General features: G+C 39.6%; 1 protein-coding gene across 3 annotated transcripts in view; it reads right to left on the bottom strand.

Annotated features, from left to right (window-relative positions):
• Positions 1-2,098: 2,098 nt before the first annotated feature.
• frzb (frizzled related protein) overlaps positions 2,099-20,874 on the bottom strand; it is a 39,107-nt gene continuing 20,331 nt past the window's right edge. Inside the window, exons 2-8 of one of the 3 annotated variants that reach the window (XM_041951428.1) lie at positions 17,040-17,288; positions 13,611-13,646; positions 13,252-13,311; positions 6,931-6,996; positions 6,300-6,504; positions 5,867-5,930; positions 2,099-3,974 (exon numbers count right to left, since the gene is read on the bottom strand). In XM_041951428.1, coding sequence (XP_041807362.1) covers positions 3,915-3,974; positions 5,867-5,930; positions 6,300-6,504; positions 6,931-6,996; positions 13,252-13,311; positions 13,611-13,646; positions 17,040-17,288 — 740 coding nt within the window. In that variant the 3' untranslated portion in view covers positions 2,099-3,914. The remainder of the gene's footprint in view (positions 3,975-5,866; positions 5,931-6,299; positions 6,505-6,930; positions 6,997-13,251; positions 13,312-13,610; positions 13,647-17,039; positions 17,289-20,874) is intronic. The other 2 variants (XM_041951430.1, XM_041951431.1) reach the window with 2 other exon arrangements.

Genomic DNA, 20,874 nt, shown 5'->3' with positions numbered 1-20,874 from the left:
GTCGGTTTAATTCCTAACAAGTCTACAGACATAGCAGCCTGAGGCTAAAGAAGTTTGTGTCAATCACATGCGTAGAAACATAGATACCTCATTGCCTGCAGGATCAAAAATCAACATCTCAGCCACATTCAGTGGTCAAGACTGGCCTGTAAACAAACAGAAGTAAATGGAGGAACTGCAGGTTTTCTAGAAAAAACACACAATAATGTTTACGTTCATCAGCCAATTTCAGTGGGTCAGTTTTCTATTCAAGGGTTTATGATCTATGAGGAGTAGAAAAAAAGTTTTGTCTCTAGTTGCTTATAACCACTGCTAGGTGTGTATCAACACTTACAAGAACTGAATTAAGCAAGTGTTGTTGTCAAAAGGAATTGTTGAAAGATTTGCCAAACATGGATTTGGCTTATTTTCCTTGGTTAGTACTTAGTGACATCCCTATAATATAATTGAATGTACATGAGATGTGCAGATAGTTTTTTACATGGTGGAAATGGCTTTTTCTCATTTTGCAAAAAGATTGGCACAAGAGAGTATGTAGAGACTATAACTTCATGTAGAACAGTAACATGTATTATATACAGAACCTTATTTATCATATTTGTATTTGTTATACGTATATACTGTATATATTTACTGCCCTGTTCCCAGAAAACTTGAGATGCTGTGTAAAACATTGAATCCACATATTTAATTGAAAATAGCACAAAGACAACATATCAAATGTCAAAAAAACTGAGAAATGAATCTGAAGGAATGTCTGTAAACAAGGGACAAAAGCAGAAAACCAATACTGGATGCCTGAGAGGGCACTGCACAGACACAATTCTTTAGTGGACATCACTGCGTGGGCTCAGGAACACTTCCAAAAACTGTTTGTGAACACGGCTCAGCGTTGCTGCCACCAATGCAAGTTGAAACTCTACCATGAAAGAGGAAGAGATAAACTTTGTTAATCCCCAGCTGGGGAAAGTCAGTGTTACAGACAGCATCAATAGAAATTGCAATAGCAAGGCAGTATAAACCATATACAAACCAGAACCACAAATGTTGCCGCCTTCTCTGGTCCCGAGCTCATTTAGGATGGAATGAGGCGAAGCGTAAAACTGTCCTTTAATCTGACGAATCAACATTTAAAATTCTTTTTCGAAATCATGAAATCATGTTTCCTTGCAAACGATTTACACATTTCATTTGTAAATCCCCAGTCTGCAAGTAGCAAGTTGTTACTGAGAGCCAGTGCTGGGCAACTTAGTTTCAAAATGTTATGTATTGCATGTTAATATACATATTACTGTCTGTGTAGAGTAATATGTTACTAATTACACAACTTTCCTGTTACATTCACCGAAATAACCACAGAAAGTATTTACAGAGTTATGCAGTTTGTAACGATAATGCTATCTACTGCTTCCTACTGGCATTTCTCACACAACAAATCTCATTTCAATCTACAAGTCTACAGTTTTCATTGCTGCAGTTTAGTTGGTTCCTATTTCATATTCAAAAGCAGACTTGACAGTGAGACCTTCCAAAGACAAACAGCCACAGACGTCAACTTTGACCATGTTGTCTAAATTCATTTTTAATGGTTCAAACAGCTGTGAAGAGTCCAGAGTTCAAAGTTGTTAGTATAGTTTACTGATAAAAGTAGTGTAGTATTGAGTGTTAGTGTGTTTACATGAACAGAGCTGCTGTGTGATAATGAGAGAACTATTTGTTTATCAGAGGCTGAGTATACATAAAAGGAACTCCAGTCAGCTCTTTCAAATCACAATGTAGTGAACATAGACTTGCTCTAAGGCCTTTTTCACGAAAGACATTTTGACATAACACATTAGGAAAAACACATGTTCATAATAAAATTGATGATAGTTGAATTCCATTGGGGCTGCACGGTGGCTCGGTGGAGTTTGCATGTTCTCCCTGTGCAGCGTGGGTTTTCACCGGGTTCTCCGGCTTCCTCCCACAGTCCAAAACCATTCTGAGGTTAATTGATGACTCTAAATTGTCTGTAGGTGTGAATGAGTGGTGTGCGTGGTTGTTTGTCTATATATGTAGCCCTGTGGTAGGCTGGCGACCTGCCCAGGGTGTCCCCTGCCTTCGCCCGAGAGACGGCTGGGATAGGCTCCAACCCCCCCGTGACCCTGCAAAAGGATTCAGCGGTGTAAAGATAATGGATGGATGGATGAATTCCATTGGCCTGCTTCAGTTTCAGGGTCCTTGTGTTGTGCACGCTGGCTGGCTGACACACTGCCATGGCTCACTGTGACACTTAGAACAGAGTCTTTCTTAATGGCTAATGGCTATGTTTCCTATTATGACACGTCAAAATGTTTGCTGTGAAAAAGCCATTTGAAATAACTTTACTGGATTCAAAATTAATATCTATCCTGGTTTCCTCCAGACACCAGAGTCTGCTAGACAGTTCTCAGAGCTCATTCATATGGGTAAAAACCAGAACCTCTAAAACCTCTACTCTACTTCCTTAGAGCAGCAGAACTGAAAAGGGAAGGCTTAACAAGACAAATGAGGTCAGCTTTGCTTTGACATGCTGCTGAAAAAGAAAAATTGAGTCAAAACACTCGCTTCTTAATGCGGCTTGACACATCAGTAATTTTATTATTTTAATTTCCTGGATCACCCTTTTACTATCCTACCTCAATGACATCTTCTGTGAGTATTACGCATTTGGTGTGCGACACACATGCCCTTAATTTACTTTTTAGTGTGGAAGAGATCATTGTCATACTTTCTGGAATTCATCTTTTGCAAAGACAGGGCAAGCCTTGTAAATTACTGGAGACAGTGTTATGTTGCATATGTACTCAATGCTTGCCAACAATATTTGCAACATTTACAATTGTTGACACAGCAACAAGTGTAAAAAGGCAGTGTCACAGGATTAACTTGCTTCCAGTGGGTCTCCACATTTCAACTAGTAAAATGTTTAAAGTGATGTTCCACAATGTTAAGGCATGGTCACATTACTTTTCCATTCAGTGAATGCCTCTGATGCAAGTAATAAATATTAATCAGAGTGACAACACATTGCATCAGTGTTTTTACTGGCTATTTGCACTCCAGTGGAGCCGGCTGGAGACTGACCTGAAACAGGAAACGCATGCCTGAATTTGCCTGTCATGTAGGTTTCAACAGAATATATTGGGAGAGATGGAGCAAATATTCATAGGTCTGAAGTGTAACGTGATCATACCTTTTCCATCATATCAATCAAACAGCAGGGTGTTTGTGTGTATACATATATACTTAGACACACACACACACACACACACACACAGATTTATCACACACACACAAATATATATATATAATGATATGTGTGTGTGTGTAGATTTCCTATTTAACAGTTTGTCGTTGTCTATAGTCCAAAATGTTGTAGTCCAAATTGCCATCTCATTTAGATGTCATCCACCACATTTCCACAGTAATATGACCAACTTCCAGGTTTATTAAAGCCTGCTGACTGTGGAGAGGAGCTGTGGAACCAATATGTACACCACTGAAAAGAAATTTGTTCATGAAATTATGCATAATGTATGGCTGTGCATAGGTTTAGTACTACAGCTTTGAAGCTCTACTCCCTCTCTGGTCTTTATTGAGTGCTTTAAGTGCATACCCACACACACACACACACATAAACACACATATACACACACCCCAAATACAAACACACACACATGTACAAGCTGATAAACACACACAAACTAAAGGCACACTAAATAATGTTTGTGCAAAGAAAATAAATGATAAAAATCAGACTCCATACAGTCTGATAGATGAAGAGATGGACTACATCCAGCTACAACAGCCTGTGATAGTGCAATATCTACACACACACACTCACACACACACACACACACACACACGCACATGCACGCACACACAGTCAGATCTCAGTGGCGATTCCGGCGCTGAGTTGCTCGGCCTTTCCCCTGCAGGATCTGATCCCATCTCTGGATAGAAAGATAGACAATCAGGAAGCGAAGTTGACAGGAAGACATGATTTGTCACTCCATAGACTATACATTATGTTCCTGATGAGGTCAGCTGGTATGTTAATCGTGAGGATTTCAGCCACTTTATCCTTGGATTTTATTCAACTTAATCAACAGTCTGAGCAACTCTAAAATATGTTTTCAGGCTGGTACAAATCGATTGTTCACTGTTTTAACATTACACGACAGAAGAAAAGACTTTTAGCATGAAGACCAACAGGCGAGATTGTCAAATTAAACACTACCTTGGAGAACAAGTTTGGCTCTGGTTGAGCAGGACAGAGCTGCGAATGTTACGGTACATCCTGAGCGCTGAGTTCACATTCTTTGTGAATAGGGCTTTCTTAACGTGACCTGTGACCTCACAAATTGTAATTAGTTAACAATATTCACTTTAGCCTAGTAACTCTGAATTAGTTTACTGTACTAGGAAATAATCAAGTTAGCCGGACATGCTAACTTTTGGACCTTAGGGCAGATAAACACACTGTTTAATTAATTCCCTACACTCAAGCCCTAGAGCAGCTAGACGAGGGTCAGACAAAAAAAAGCCGCATCTAGAACCTTAAAGTTTTCACATCCAACACAGAGAACCAAACCAGAGTTAGTGATTGTTGTATCAATTGTTGTAATGGTTTTGGCTTGTTTTATTCTGTTTCTGTGGGTTTGAATGAAGTGTGTTTATGATGAATAAACCGCACAGTTAAACTAGTCTTTGTTGGTAAAAGAGAGAAACTTGAATTCAGAAGGCATTCAGAAGGTTGTATTTTTCTGTTCAATAAGGACTATAGGCGTAAGAGTATTTTCTTTCCTGACAATTTGTGAGTTTGTTTTGTTTATTTATTAGACTAAAAAAAGCTAAGATTGCTTGTGAAATTAACTCGTATATATCTCCCAGCTGAAACTACAGGGGGGCTGTACTATCGGACTGCTGCCTCTTGTGGTATTGAGTAGCAGAACTGCTACTTCTTTACATTCTGTTGATAATATTAGTTCATTTTAAATTAAAATTCTTGCCATAATTTCCACATTGTACCTTTAAATTATCTCTAAAGTATCTCTCTTGCTATAGCCCCATGTATACCACTTCAACACTTGACAGACCTCTTGCCTAGTTTTGTCTATTAATGGTTGTTAAGATATAATTGGACACTCGCTTTTTGGGGCGGGGCTTAGCACATCAGTGCTAGATGAAAATGTTGTATCTAAAGCCAAACATACTCTGCCCACTTTGTTTATGTCCAAACATGTCTGGTTCAGTTCTTTACAATACATCTTAGTAAAACACATCAGCACAACAATAAAAAAGCCAAAAAAAAGGCAAAAGAAAAAAGGAATTAACTAATGATTTCATATTAAAGAAGCAGCTATGCTAGTTCACACATGATAGTGTACATTCATTTGTGTTTTTTGTATAACAGGATGTTGTAGGTCTCTTGTTCAGTATGCTTTAAGCTGTCGTCTGTCATATTATTCCTGAGTTGCAGATGAAATCATCTCATTTTGCAACATGTCTTGACAGGCAACTTAGTTAAGCTGTTGTATTAGAAGTAGAAATGGTACAACTGAACACTAACAAGTGTAGAGCAAAACTAATTACCTATGATGTAGCCATTGGTGTTGACTTCATGCCCAATCTTCAAGTCAAATTTACATTAAGCTGGTGTAACAGACTGCACGTAATACAGTTCCATTCAGTACAAATCAGTAGCAGCTCATAAAGCCTGCACCTGTACCACTGCAGGTGTGTTTATATACAAAAAAGGAGGGGTTGCCCTGAAGCCATCATCACCAGTGTGTTTTATATTTAAAACTACTGCTGTCTGAGTGCATTTGTCTGTGAATCGCACCTTGACCTTCCTGCTCATTTTGTCTTTCCACTTCTGGGCAATGGAGCCATCAATCAGGAGCAACCTGCAAACACAGAGTGAGGTTAATGCAGGCTTTCCAACACCATTTTATAGTGGAGGTAACAAGCAGCACTATATCACACAGTAAGAACATGCTATTTAATGCGTGAGGTGACAAGTTAAACATTGATCTACTAATGGATAGGGAGATCAGTGTGTCCCGGTCTGTCTGATTGAGCTCAGCAGGTGAATAATTGGTCACACAGTATGTTTGCTTTGCAGGATGTATTCTGAGCACAATGTCAGGTAAACCCTCTGAGGTTTAACAAGATGAGACACGGTTTACGTGTAAGTTCTCATTTACTGGACTAGCCAATTTCCTCAGGGAAAACTTGATGTCAATACTATCTGTTACAACTCCTGCTGCTCATACCTAGATGTTTCCTCGTTCTCGTAGCCCATAATGAGGTATTCTTCCCCAGGAGACAGAGGAGGACATAGGCAGGAGGACGAGTAGTAGAGTGTCTGTGTCTCTTTGGGAATGTTGACCAGAGAAGACTTGAGCACCTCCTTTACCTCCACCACTGCTGTGGGCTCCAGACCACGATTCCTCACTTCCCTCACCCTCGCCCTGATCACTGAAGGAGATTCATCAGCAAACATGGACATATTGGACACTGGACTTTATATCTCACACAAAGGGAAATGACAAATCAGGCTTTTTAAACACTTCGCATAAAATATAAAAACTTCAGTCTATAACTACAACAGCTCTTGCTATAACAATTAATAAAATATAAAACTTGAAAACAATGTGGACATTGCTGAAATCTTCTGAGCTGCAGACTATTGATTCTTTGTTGGACAAACAGCAGGAAACACTTCATTAACATGTCATCAACATTATGGGGAAGGATTCAATGCAATGATCAATAATTGATAAATTCTCATTAATATATCAGTAGATACTATTATACTGAACAATGTTACAGAGTGTAAGAGTAAAATACAATGATCCTCTGTCTCATGTTTGTGAAAACTGGAATAAGTCCCCGGTGACTCACCGTAGTTGTAGTTGTTCTTCAGGTAGGTTTTCAAACCCATTTTTACTGTCTTACATCTACAGCGATCTACAGACACAGAAACACACACACACACACACACACACACACACACACACACACACAGACAGACAGTGGGTAATGATATGATTATAATTTTTAAAAGAAAAACAGAAATACAAAGACTGTTCTGGCTCAACCTCCTTAGAAGTTGAAATTTCCAGAATGTATGTTACATGTTGCTTTCATGTCAAATAGGAAGCTCGAGCAGGGGTCCCACTAACTTTTGTCATTTTTCAGGATTTTTTCAGGATATTTTCAGCTACGATCGTAGCTGGTAAGACAGACAGGGATTGCACTACACACTAATATGCTCGTCTCTGTGCAAGTCTGACGTAAAAGAGTATATGGGCATAACCTGTAGATATTTTAATGTCAGTACTTTTTGTCATGACCCGTGCCATGCACGGCGGTTTTGTTTAGTTTCTCTTGTTGATTCTTGCCATTGCCTCATTTAGTTACTGTTGTCTCAGTCATGCCATGTTTTTGTATTAGTCTCCATCCTTGCCCTGTCTTGTTTGTATTTTGTTAAGCTTCCCATTGTGTCTTGTCTTTGCTTGGTTTTGGTTACTTCCTGTTTTATTTTGAAGGTTCATGTCATGTGTCTTTGGGTTGCTTTACTTCCTGTGTTTTCCCTCCCGTGTGATTGTCAGATTGTTTCCACCTGTGTCTCATTAGTGTTCCTCCCTAGTGTATTTAAGTCCGTGTCTTCCCCTTTGTCTTTGTTGGGTCGTTGTCTATGTTTCCTAGCCAAGTCCATGTAACCTTGTTGCCCATGATTCTTTGTCACAGTCCTAGCCAGTAAGTGAGTGTTTGTCATTGTGATTCCTTTGTCCTGTCCGAGTTGTGTTTCTTGATGCGTTACCTTTGTTCGTGTCCGTGTTTCTGTTCATGTCTGAGTTGTTCCTTGGTTCGTCTTTGTCTTTAGTTTGCCACAGTCCTAGTTAGTTTGTCATCTTGTTCTTGTCTTCGTTCGTGTTCATGTCTTGTTTTATGTAGTGTACCCATTCTGTGTTGTCTGCCATTCCCTAGCTGTTTAGTTTCCCAGGCCATAGTTCCGTTGTGCGTGTTATTTGTTTGAAACATTAATAACTTAGTTTTCTGTTTTCTTTTATTAGTTCATAGCCTTGCCGAATTGTTCTCCTCATGTAAGAGTGATTTTCTGTTTGATTACTTTTATTTAGATTCTTGTTTCTGTTTTCTAGGAATGTATTTTGAGTTGTGAGTTTTTCTTATCTAGTTCTCTCAGTAGTCAGTTCCGTTTTCCATAGCCTTTGTCTTTTCCTCCTTCCTTTTCCTCCTATTCATAGTCTGGTCCCTAGCTCTCATGTGTCTTGTGTTAATGTGTTGTCTTTCCCTGAGTTTTGGTTGTCTTGCGTTTTCCCTGTGTTTTAATAAATTTATTAATCGAACCTAGCGCCCCCTTGTGTTTCTGCATTTGGGTTCAGTTTCCCTTAGTCCCAGCTCCCCTTGACACTTTTACTGCTATCTCCACCTGCCCACATAAAAAAAAGACAACAAAAAAATTCATGACAGCCCTTAAATCAGAAATTATAATGTTAATAATAAACTTTACTTAAATAGCACAAATCATGCATGAAATGGAACACCAAGTGCTTAACATAAAAGCAAATGAAGAATCACAGCCATAACAATGCTGACAACATACACAACTGGTGTAGCAGTGGTCTACTGCATTCTGATATGAAGTTACGATTTTTCAGAGAAAGAGGGTAGAAAAAAGGATAAATTCATAAAGAAAATTTAAATTCAATTAAGCTTGTTTTATGAATTGTGATTGACTCTGAGAGTTAGTCCACCCCACTGTAGTAAATCTGAAACTTCATGTTGCTAAAACTGGTTGTCAGATTTTTAAGAAATGCATGTGTGCTGGCAGAGATGAGTTCTGCCAGTATGGCACTGGTTTTTAGTTCTGCCAGTTGGTGGTGATATACTGCCAGTGTATTCATTTGCCAGTACAACAGCCAATCAAAATGACTCAAGTCAGTAAGAAGTAGGAAGAAGATAAGTAAGAAGTTAATGGCCCACAGAGACAGGGCTTAAATGTAAAGCTTCTTCCTCGTCCATCCTTCCTTGTTACTTTACAGAAAGTACTGCCTGTGAGTATTTACAGTAATGAACATGTCTTAGAAGTTATACCGATGTGAATGAGCCGGGTTCAACCCGGCAAACGTGCACGTGAAGGAACAGCTGTGCCCACGGGACCTGGAGCTGCTTGTTGTGGCCATGCGGCTGTACTATCTACAGAGGGAGTTTTCGCATGTGAATGTGTTTTCTGTGTACAGTCCTCCTTTGGTGGAAGCTCTCTCCGCCTCTCTCCCAACGCTCACACAGTATGTTAAGTATCATACGAGGGACAATATGACACTGGACCTGCTGTATGCGAATGTGAAGGATGCTCACACCTCCACCCTCCACACCTCTAACACCTGAGGGGGAAGCTGGAGGACGTGGAAGTGGATAGACATCTTGCTGCCTGGACCATCGACTGCCTCACTGATCGTCCACAGTATGTGTGAATGCGCAGCTGTGAGTCAGAGGTGGTAGTCTGCAGCACAGGAGCACCCCAGGGCACCGTCTTCTCACCTTTCCTCTTCACCATCTACACCTCGGACTTCACCTACAACACAGACAGCTGCGGTCTTCAGAAGTTCTCTCATGACTCATAGTGGGCTTTGTGTCAGAGGGGAACGAGCTGGAGTACCGGTCAGTCATTATGGACTTTGTGGACTGGTGTGAGTGCAACCACCTGTGCTTAAACACCAGTAAGACGAAGGAGATGGTGGTTGACTTGAGAAGAAGGACACTACCACACTCACCAGTGAACATCCAGGGGGAGGACATTGAGACAGTGGAGTTTCAAGTACCTGGTAATTCACCTCAACAATAAACTGGACTACTCCCACAACACTGACGCCCTGGACAAGAGAGGCCAGAGTCGCCTCCACCTCCTGAAGAGACTGAGGTCTTTCAGAATGTGCAGACCAATGCTCATGACTTTTTATGACTCTGCGGTAGCCTCTGCTGTCCTCAATAAGATACATGGTGCAATAAATTCCTATCCAGGCAATATAATCTGTTTATATCTTTCTTGTACATAGGTGTGTATATGTATGTATGTATATACATATGTGTGTTTACATGTATACATATGTGTGTGTATTTCTATATTTTTAATATACTTTTGTTTATATACATATATATATTTACTTCTGTGATGTATGTCGCTGCTGTTTTTTTTTAACTTCTTGTTTGGTCATACTTTCTTGTTTGGTTCTCTCTTTTCTGTTTACACCTGTAAACTGCAGCTGGACGGAGTCCAGGAAAAATTTCCCCACAGGGACAATAAAAGTATATGTTATATTATCTTATCTTATCTACGCTGTCGTCTGCTGGGTCCCACACATAGCGTGACAGGAAGAGACTAAACAAGCTGGTCAGGAGGGCCAGCTCTGTCCTGGGCTGCCCACTGGACTCTGTGGAGGAGGTGGGTGAGAGGAGGCTGTTGGCCAAGCTCACAGCCATCATGGACAACAGCTCTCACCCACTGCACCGGACTGTAGAGGAGCTGAGCAGCTCTTTCAGTGGCTGACTGAGACACCCTCAGTGCAGTTCTTAGTTGCACCTTCAACACTGTTTGCATCCACCCCCTGCCCCCAGTAAATTTCTCCATTGTGAGATTAATAAAGTCTTAAAGTTAAAAGTTAAAGAGTTATCTGTCTGCATAGCTGTATTCAAGTCAAGCAGTAGGGCAGAACAACTTGACGGAGCAGAGAGACTTTTTTTTTACTGTTTCCCTTTTAAGTTTTTATTGAGTTTTCACAAAACTCCACATGTTTTCCACATGTAAACACACTAGTATGTTTTGGACAATTTCCAGCCACTGTTCCTATTGGGAGTGTCTATATTTAGCCACTCTCTGGCAATGGCTTTCTTACTTGCTGTGAGTAACACTTTAGTCAGGTAGGGGTCTCCTCTCTTCACAACACCTTCAGTGTTCCAAAGATACTTCATAGGGTATGTATTTGGGATATTATATCCCAAAACATTTTTAACTATGGCATTAACATTTTCCAAATATCGATTTGTCTTTGTACAGTTCCAGAAAATAAGCACATGGTCAGCATCCATGCTCCCCACAAGTCTCCAATATTGTTGATGGGCAGCAAGTCGCTTACTTTTTATTATGGGTATTATGGAAAAGCAAGTTAAATTCTTCCAGCAGAATTCCCTCTATACTAATGAGTTTGTGTACATTCTGTCTCACACATTTGATGCCATTCTTCCTGCATGGAATGTGATTAAAACCACGTAGAACATCACTGAGGACATGAGGTGCCTGCGTATACAGCCCAAAAGACAGTAAAAGACAATACTCACAATACCAGCCACAGCCTGTCCACATTTAAATCTTTAACTATGCTTCCTGTTTTTTCCCTGTTGCCCCCTCCCAAAGCTTGGTAGAAAGCAGACATGACCCAAGGCCACTTCTGTGTGTATGCGTCCACAATCACTCCAACTAAATTATTTGAAATTCCTGCAGGTCTTCACTCTGCCTTATTGCTCGTGCTAAGGATTCAGTGTATAAAACCAAGAGAATAGGGGAAAGACAACAGCCCTGCCCGAACCTCTCGCCAACTGAATCGTATTAGACAGGCTTCCATTTACCTTAACTCTAGCAGTATGCTCATGACGCATGATTTTGATGCACTGAACAGCACATTGAAGCCAAATCTCTTATTATTCATATAAAAATACCCAACTAACACTATTGTCCAGACTAACCAGAACCACACTTGTACTTTTTGAATGTCATCCACTATATATAGAGTTCTTTTAATATTGTCCTGTGTTTTAGAGCTCTCTCATGAATCCAGTTTGATCAGGATATGTCATATAACCCACGTAAAACAAATTTCAAGGACTGCCTTTTTCCAACTACGTAACATTGTAAAAATCAGGCACATCTCGTGTCAAAACGATACAGAAAAACTAGTCCACGCATTTGTTAATTCCAGGCTGGATTATTGCAATTCCTTACTATCAGGCTGTCACAATTTGTTGCTAAATACTCGCCAGCTAATCCAGAACTGCCACTGACTCTTATCAGTTTATCACATCATACTTTAGCCCCTTTACTAGTAATATTAATTGGAGTCTCTAACGAGGCTGACCACATCCAACATTTATGTTATGTTACAGTCCATTTTACCTTAACCAATGCAGCATTGCTTTGAACTGCACTCTGCCATCTCGCTTCTACAGTGTTGTGTGGGAGTTCACTCTCTTCGTCTCTTTATGAACGCAGGGAGGGCCAACAATTGTACAGAAATAGACTCACATGCACCAACATGTACGGCATACTGAACCAAAGAAAACATAACTGAATCAAACATGCTAACCAATTTAACATTATTCAACCATTTAAAACAAGTTGGGAAACAAGCAAAGACAATCAATAAACCTAATAAAAACTACCACAGTTATATGCCTATGTAGATTTGCAAGATACTGACTTAATCAGAGTCCCGGCCACTTAAGTTGTCATCCAACCTGCATGGTCTACCATGTGACATAACCTGGGGGTGTGTCATAACCAAGTCAGCCTATTCAAAATACTCTCATCCATAAACATTTGAACATGGAGCTCTGATAGATAAGTCCAGTAGTTCATAGCTAAAGAAAATTTTGGAGAATGTTGAAATAATTTTTAGGACAACACAAGATTTTCTCGATTTTTTTCCAATTCTCCATGTGTTTTCCATTACTGGAAAATTTGTTCATTTTTAAGGCACTAAAAGACTGTGTCTGACATCATGTTCATATTTAGTACCTGCCATCATGCAAGTCAATGTTCTTAGCCAAGAAATAGGCCAAAACATAACCCCATGTAAAACCACAACTTGTCATTTTTACACTTCAGTTTTTGTACAAAGACAAAATGGATACAGTGTGTTTATTAGTGAACTTAAGTCTTTGTAGGTGGATTTTGTTGCCTCTGGACAGAACAAAGGTAGCTGTTTCCCCCTGTTTCTGGTCTTTATGCTCGGCTAGGATAATAAACTAATGGACATCAGAGTGTTATTAATCTTCTCATCAAACTCTTGACATGAGACCGACTGTGGGTATTTCCCAAGATCTTGAACTATTCCTTTAATGTTTAGTCCTCTAAATGCCAAGCTCCTCCAAGGCGGAGGAGCGTGAACTGGAATAGAGGCAGAGACAGGTGTTTAGAAAGGTTACCTCCATTTGGTCCTCTGCAGTGGAGGTTGTTGGAGTCCATTGGAAAGTCTGGACTGGATTCTGTCAGAGGATGAAATCCAGAATAGATCACCTCTTTATTAAATTGGTTCAACTTGTTTTCTAGACTGGCTGTGTTCAGATACACAACAGCATGTTATTGAGAAATATATGGTTTCCAGAGGCAATGTCACTGACTGGGTTGTTTCTCTGTCATTTGAGCAAATTCTGTGCAAATGCTGTTTGTAAAGATGCATCCAGTCTGCTCTAACATATGTCTAATCAACCAGCTAATATAACAAGCTAGATTCTAGGAAAGCAGTTACAGCTTGTGCAGAGAAAAGGTCAAATTTCAGCCTCACCTGGATTACACTTGGCTGGGTCCTGGTAGTATGGGTCTACACAGACACAGAGAGGCATCGGTCAGTGTCAAAACAGAAAGAACACATTCCCTTGTTTCTTCATTTTATGTGATGGGAAAATGGGAAAATGTTCAGACAGTTTCACACAATGGCTTTCCCCTCAGGACACCAGAGCAGTTTTAAAAAAATCACTTCAGAAAAATGAACTATTATTCGTTTAGCAGCATCAGCAATTGTATACTGAGAGAGAGAGAGAGGAATATTGAATAACCTTGTATACAGACACTCTTAAGTCCTGCAATAGTGTCCCTTAGAGGCTGCAGTGTTCAGCCACAACATGAGTGTTGGATAGAACAAACGATTGTTGATCATTTAGCTATTGTTTAAGCCTTACCAGTAAGGTTAATCCTAAGGGTTTGGAGCAAGTTGCTGCTCCAAGTAGAGGAGTTCAGGGAGCTCAGGGTCTTGGTTTGAATGCAAAATCGGTAAGAGGATAGGTGCAGAGTTGCCCATGATGTGGATGCTGTACCACACTGTCTTGATGAATTTGATATACAGTATGTTTTAGTCTTTTCCTATTGTTGTGAGCTGTGGGAAGTGACTGAAAAATTGAGCTTGTGGATACAATCAACATAAATGAGTTTCCTACTGAGGGTAGAGACAGTGTTGGGACCTCAGGCACCCAGAAGGAGGTTGTAGTAAAACTGTCCTCCTTCATGCGGAAAAAAAAGCTAGTTGACATGTGTCAAGTATCTGGTCAGGATTCCCTTTGTCTGGGTACATCCAACTGGAAGGACACTGTGGGGCAGATCCACAACACACTGGAGGGATTATTTATCCCATCTGTCTGAAGAATGTCTTGAGATCTTCAACAAGGAGTCTGCTTAGCCTGTTGTGACTGCGACCTGGACCCAATGTCCAAAAACAGATGGATGGCGTTTTGAGAATAAATTTAATAGATTCATTAGGATCAATTAAGCAAAACCACTGAAACCTCAGACTTCTAGTTTTGTTTTTAGTCTTAGGTCAAAGTGGTAGTCAAAGAATTAAAACTTGTGTTTCTATTGAACAGTAATCTGTTCAATTTGGTTGCAAACATATAACCAACATTCACATGTTATTTTCATAATGTCCATGGTTGCTTGTTCTTTCTCTTCTGGGTTTGACTTTGGCTCATTTCGGTTTATTCACATTTCCCACAGATTATCATATTGAAACATAAAGTGGTGTATGTTACTGGGGGTTAACATGGATGGGCCTTAAAATAAATTTCCATCCCGCATCTCTTCTCAGGTAACTGTTTTCTTTGTCCTTTTTTCACATGGTGGGCTGCTTAGTTATTTTGGATTGGTTGTTATCCATTTGAAGCACTTTGGCTCATCACCAAATAACTGCAAAACTAATGATAATCCAATTAGCGTCAGCTGCACTTTAAGTTTAGTACTAATTAGTAAGGTGAGGTAACATGCTAAACAAAGATGGTAGCCTTGATAAACATAATACCTGCTTAACGTTAGCATGTTAAAATTATCATTCTTAACATGTTAGAACAGTAACACTAGCATTTAGCTAATGTACCACTGTGCCCAAGTACAAAACTGCAAGCTAGTATATTAAACAAGGCCAGTCTTGTCTAACTCATTACCTGTTCACACCCTCAAATATTACTTTCATTGGATTAGATTTTGGGGCAGCAGAGATGTGCTTTTTGCAGTGCACTCAATTCTTCACTCTGAGAACATCTTTGAATGTAAGCAAACAGGCAACTGTGGCTGCTTTAGATTTCTGTCCCAGAAAGAGACAGATTCCGAACAGCAACGTTCAGACTGGAGTGCCACTGAAAATCACTTGAATGACTTGAGCAATCCACCCTGACTGAACCTCAGCAAGTCAACAAATCATAGGGAAAATCCTAGAACCCTACTGAGTTGAGCTGAGCTAGGGTAGCTCAGAGATGTGTGGGTGTATCGTTATGGAGGTCAAGGGGATTGAGATTATTTTTTTCTTCAGGACTTGCTGGTCCAAGGCCTGTTTAAAGAGGCAGAGGACAGTAAGGGTTTTATTGAGTGTAAAAAGAGTGGGCCGCATGTATCAAGGAGCTCTTTGAGAAAGTCAGTGGGAGTGAAGTCAGAGGGGAAATGACTCATGCTATCTGTTTGAGAGGTAGCAGAAACAAGCTGCTGAGAGTAGAAACATGATAGAAAATGCCAACAGGGCTCAGCTAAGCAGGGAAAACTGCATCCTGATCATCTGTGTTTTTCAGTGAAGATAATTAAATATTCTTATGCAGAAGTAACCTGCATATTGAGACATTTGCAGGAGTAATTGAGTTTATAACAATTTAGAAGTTGCTAATATTTGACTAATAATACATACTGTACCTGAGAGGTTCTGTGTGCTGTTCCACCATCTCCTTGTTGCCTTTCCATGTACCTCAAGGAGAGAATGACTCTTACCTAAGTTAGTTTTTCTTTCTGTATTGCACTATTTTAACTTTGGGAGTTTTGTGAAGATTGTTTTTATCACTATCGGGTAAAAACAGCAACAGCATTGTTATTACTGTTATATAATAATAATAATAATAATAACAATAATAACAATAATAATAATAATAAACAATTTTATTTGTATTGCACCTTTCATACAGGCATTGCAGCTCAAAGTGCTGTACACGAAAGAAATCACATGCACCAAGTGAGTGCTGTGACACACACACACACACATACACACACACACATGCACGCACACACACACACACAAATATATATATATATATATAATGTTATAATGTTATTTATATTAAAAAGTCAGCCAAAGACTCTACTCTTACCTCTCTTACCTAACTCTGTGTAACTAAACTACATATATGCTCTATGAGAACAGAAAACTCAAAACATAGATTTAGAAACAGTGACCAATGGGGGCTATCAGACAATCAGTATCACCTCACTTTCATCCATTTTAAAATTGGACCACATGCCCATAGATGTGGGCAGATTATTTTTTTATTCAACCCCATTGCTAGAAATTGTCATCATGTCTCTTCAATGCTTGTAGAATTATTCATGACATATTTTATTTTAGTGTAAATGCATGACAATTACAGTAAATAACTGTAATTGTCATGCATTGGAATTAATTGACAAACAATGTCACCATAAGGTTCATTCAATGGCTGTTCTAGCACTTTGAATTATATCAAATGATCTTCATCAGCAGATGTTGTTTGCCCTCTCTCAGATGACTTTTTGTCCATGTTGTCTTAAAAGCCAAGGTTCAAAGTTGTTTCTTTGTACTTTAAACTTCAACCAGCATTAATTGTTGGACTATGATGGAGCAAAAACTCAAACATCAAGAACAGCAACAGAAAACAGGTGTCATTTAATCTATAAATGAAAATAATAATATGAATGATAAACGTAGTGATACCTGGTCCCTCTGCCTTGACGATGGCCTCAGGTGAGATGCAGACTCCACGGTCGTACAGCGGCAGCTCACTACAGGCCAGGCTATCGGGCCAGCTGTGGTTGTAACGCTTCATCACTGGCTCACAGCCGTACTTCGCCCGCTCACACACTGCCTTACAGGGTTTTATGGGCTCATGCTGGAAGTCAATGGTGCAAATGGGAGCATACATGGCACACAGGAAGAAGAGCAAATCCGGACTACAGCCAGTACCTGAACAGACACGGAAACACAAACAGGTGTGTTACTAGGGCTGTTTTCTAATCGACTGGTGAGAATATCTTTGGTACAGTTTGAGCTGAGCCAGTTGAAGTTGGCTGTAGAAAACTTGAACTTAAAGTTGAAATTAACATTTTGTGTAAGGAAATATAAACTACAACAACACTTTACACTTTAGGACAAATCTGGGGAAACACTGTCTATGCTTTAGGCCTATGGGTGGGTGTTTCCCATGGCTGACATTTCAGAGTTGGCTTTGTGAGGAGACGCCCTGTCAAAAACATTTTAAATTTGCTACCACTCATTTGTGCCTTTGACTGGCTTCTTCTCTATGGCAATGGTGGCAGAGGCTCATGGGTAGTAATTAGAGCTGTCAGCCATGCCAAAATGACAAAACAAAAAAATAAGGTTGGGTAACATGGCAGTAAATACCGTGCAATTGTAGAAATGTGTCCAGCAGTAGAGATTTGGCAGTACCTTTTCCACTGCTGGAGCTATCCCTTAAACTGTATTTACACACTCACAGTGTATGCACTGCTACCCTGCTGCACAGCGAGCCAGTGGGCATGTTGATGGCATTACTTGAAGTGTAACTGCTTTGTACTCCTTTTCTGCTTGCCTGTATATTGTTTTCCACTCTTTCATTGATTGCAGATATGTCTGAATACATGCAGTTTTGATGTCACCACTAAGGCAGACATCATTATGGATAAGTCAACTTCTTCCTCTGCACGCTCTACGCAGGCGCCACCCCTGGCCTTAACCAAATGGAGTCTTTCCAGTAAGAGAGAACATGTCTAATATGAACAAATGTGCTAGATCAGGCATGTCAAACCTATTCCATAAAGGGCCATGTGGCTGCAGGTTCTCATTCCAACCAATCAAGGGATCACTTAATTATCAGCTGAAGACTGAGATCAGCTGATTAAATGAGTCCAGCCTGGTGTGCTCCTCCTTGTTTGGAATGAAAACCTGCATCCACACAGCCCTTTATGGAATCGATTTTACATGCCTGTGCTGGATGTTCAAAGTTTATATAACAAAAAGATTTTAGTGTTTCACTTTTATTTTGAAAGAAAAGTTTGTATAACATAGGTCAGTCTTCTGCCAGCTGAGTACTTTCACTTAAGCATAGTTGCTGCTAATACCTTTGGGCTTTAACCTAATTAAGATTTTGAACACAGTTCACACTTTAACTTGTACATACACCTATACATATAGTATACTGTGCCAGGTAGCACCACTATTTGTTTTGGGGCTGCAAATGGAAATGTCCCGATAAAAAAACCTCACTGTCATTGCTACGAAGTTTAGAATGACCTAAAACTTACATGTTATGTATTTTTGTTTGTTTGTTTGTTTTTTGTGGTGATGGCATTATATCATGGTATTACAAAAATAAAAGGGCATTCTACTCAAAACATGATTCTACCTCTTTTCACAAATGCAATGTAAGGGAAAATATCTGAAGATAGAGAAAAATGTTAAAAAAGCAGACCTGTTCAGTGGCACCAAATAGGAATAATATGAAAGCATAGGCCTATATGGGTTTTGGAAGGAGCAACCTGCCCCACAATGTAGGTTAATTATTAAATGTAATGTGATATTTATTGTGCGTAAGAACAATAGACAGTTTACCACGGGGCATGTCTACCAAGTACAGTTACATACAGCAGCAACAGAAACAGTGACTCGGCACGCAGCAGAGGAGGCTTTCCTGTAACAACAAAACCACCTGAGCTTGTGTTGCAGTATGAAGTGTGGAGATCTGGCTAATTGAGTGTGAATAGAAAATAAAACAACATAAAAACAGCAAAACTTACAGAACCTGTAAGATTTGAAGTTGAAGTTAAAGTACAAAACAATGTAAGTGGTAGCCAAAGAGTTTTCCAGTTGTTGTTGTGGGGACATTTCCATCAAGTTAATCCACAGGCTCTTCACGTCCTCAAATAGCGGGATTTGTACTGACTGCCATCCTGCTGCACATTTCACACAGGAACAAGCAAAGAAAGAGTTTAACAGTGGGTAGAGGGTGGATCAGTGTTTTCATTGCAGAGCAGTACTGAGGCTTGGCTGCAAAGCTTCATACTGAAGTCACAGAAATACTTTGAACTTGTGATCTGAAAGTGCGTCCTGGTTTCTGGCTTGCAGGCCTTTCATTAGGAGATTTTTCTGGTTAAAACTCACTGACTTTCCACTTTCTTTATCCACTCCTTCAACCTCAGCTGAGCTCCAAGGTCAGCCAGTGCCTAAATGTATTTATTGAAGACAGACGTGAATGCATCATGGCAGTTAATGAGGTTGTCCACGTGTCTTTAAAGGGGACACATTATAAAAAAACTCACTTTTTCAGTGCTGTGCACATACATTTGGATATCTGGAGTGCCTCCCAACCCACAAATCGTGAAATAAGACAACTCAGTCAGTTTTTTCTGGGCTGCAACATGGGATTCAACAACCCATTCAAATTTGACTCCCCTTCTTCAGTAAAGTGCAGGCTTATCCCAACCCCCCATCCACAGCTTGAACTTAGTATGTTGTGTGACTACCCTGGCTAGCATCTATTGTCCCTCAATATTAATAATTAATAATTAATGTTGGCTAACTGCAATTTAAGCTTATTTGGCTTTATTGTAAAAGGACCTGTTGGTGTTTTCTTTATTTTTCTTTCTTTCTTTATTCATTTTGCAAAAACAGGAAGTTTAAATATTGGACGGTAGTTGAGACTGGAGACATCAATCATCAATTTTGTGTAAAGCTATTAATGCTTACATTAGCCAGGCTCAGTGGCAGTCCTTGTGTGATGTGATCAGTAATGTTGAGAAGCCACTCAGGCCTCCCCATTGTAATCCTGTGGTTCTACATAAAGAGCATGGTCAGTGAAGTCACTGAAAATAGTCACAGACACAAAGAAAATGGCAATGTAAAAAAATAGTAAAAGAATTTACAGTGGTCAAAATAATTCACATCAAATTAGATAATGTCTACGGGAATAAACCATAAATCCAAAAATAAATATACAAAAAAAAGATATTGTAACACTTTCATCAGGCTACATAGGTTGTGGAAGTGATCCTGATAGAAAGCAATTTAAAGAATAATAACATGACAAAATTAATGTAAGTAACACTTAATCAGCCAATGTTTTAAAGATTGTCTGAGTGAACTAATGAAGCTGTGTTTGATGGGGTGTTTTGGACCCACCAGACTCTCCTCACAGTATGAGAAAATATCAGAGGAGGAAGTTATTGCTGGGCAAGTGCTGTGCCTCTGTCATGTGACAATATAGCAGCCATCGACATCATGAAGTCTTGGTATCCACAGAAGGACACGTCAGGATGTCTGCTGTGACCTGAGATCTTCATTACCAGCTGCCACAACTTCAGTACACAAGAAACCCTTTACCTTTACCTTGCATAAATGTTATGGCTTTACTACTTTGCGAATTATACAGTATATACACAACTTATATTTCCATTTCATTGGCTATGAATCGTTTTCTTTTTAAGAGTTTAAAGTTTAAATTTAGTACTAAGAGTCCTGTGATTTATGAGAAATACATCATGTTCTTTCACAATGG

Source organism: Chelmon rostratus, chromosome 13 (genome assembly GCF_017976325.1).
Source record: "Chelmon rostratus isolate fCheRos1 chromosome 13, fCheRos1.pri, whole genome shotgun sequence".
Lineage (NCBI taxonomy): Eukaryota > Metazoa > Chordata > Actinopteri > Chaetodontiformes > Chaetodontidae > Chelmon > Chelmon rostratus.
Note: the sequence above shows the minus strand (reverse complement) of the source record. Positions and strands in the feature narration are given on the sequence as shown.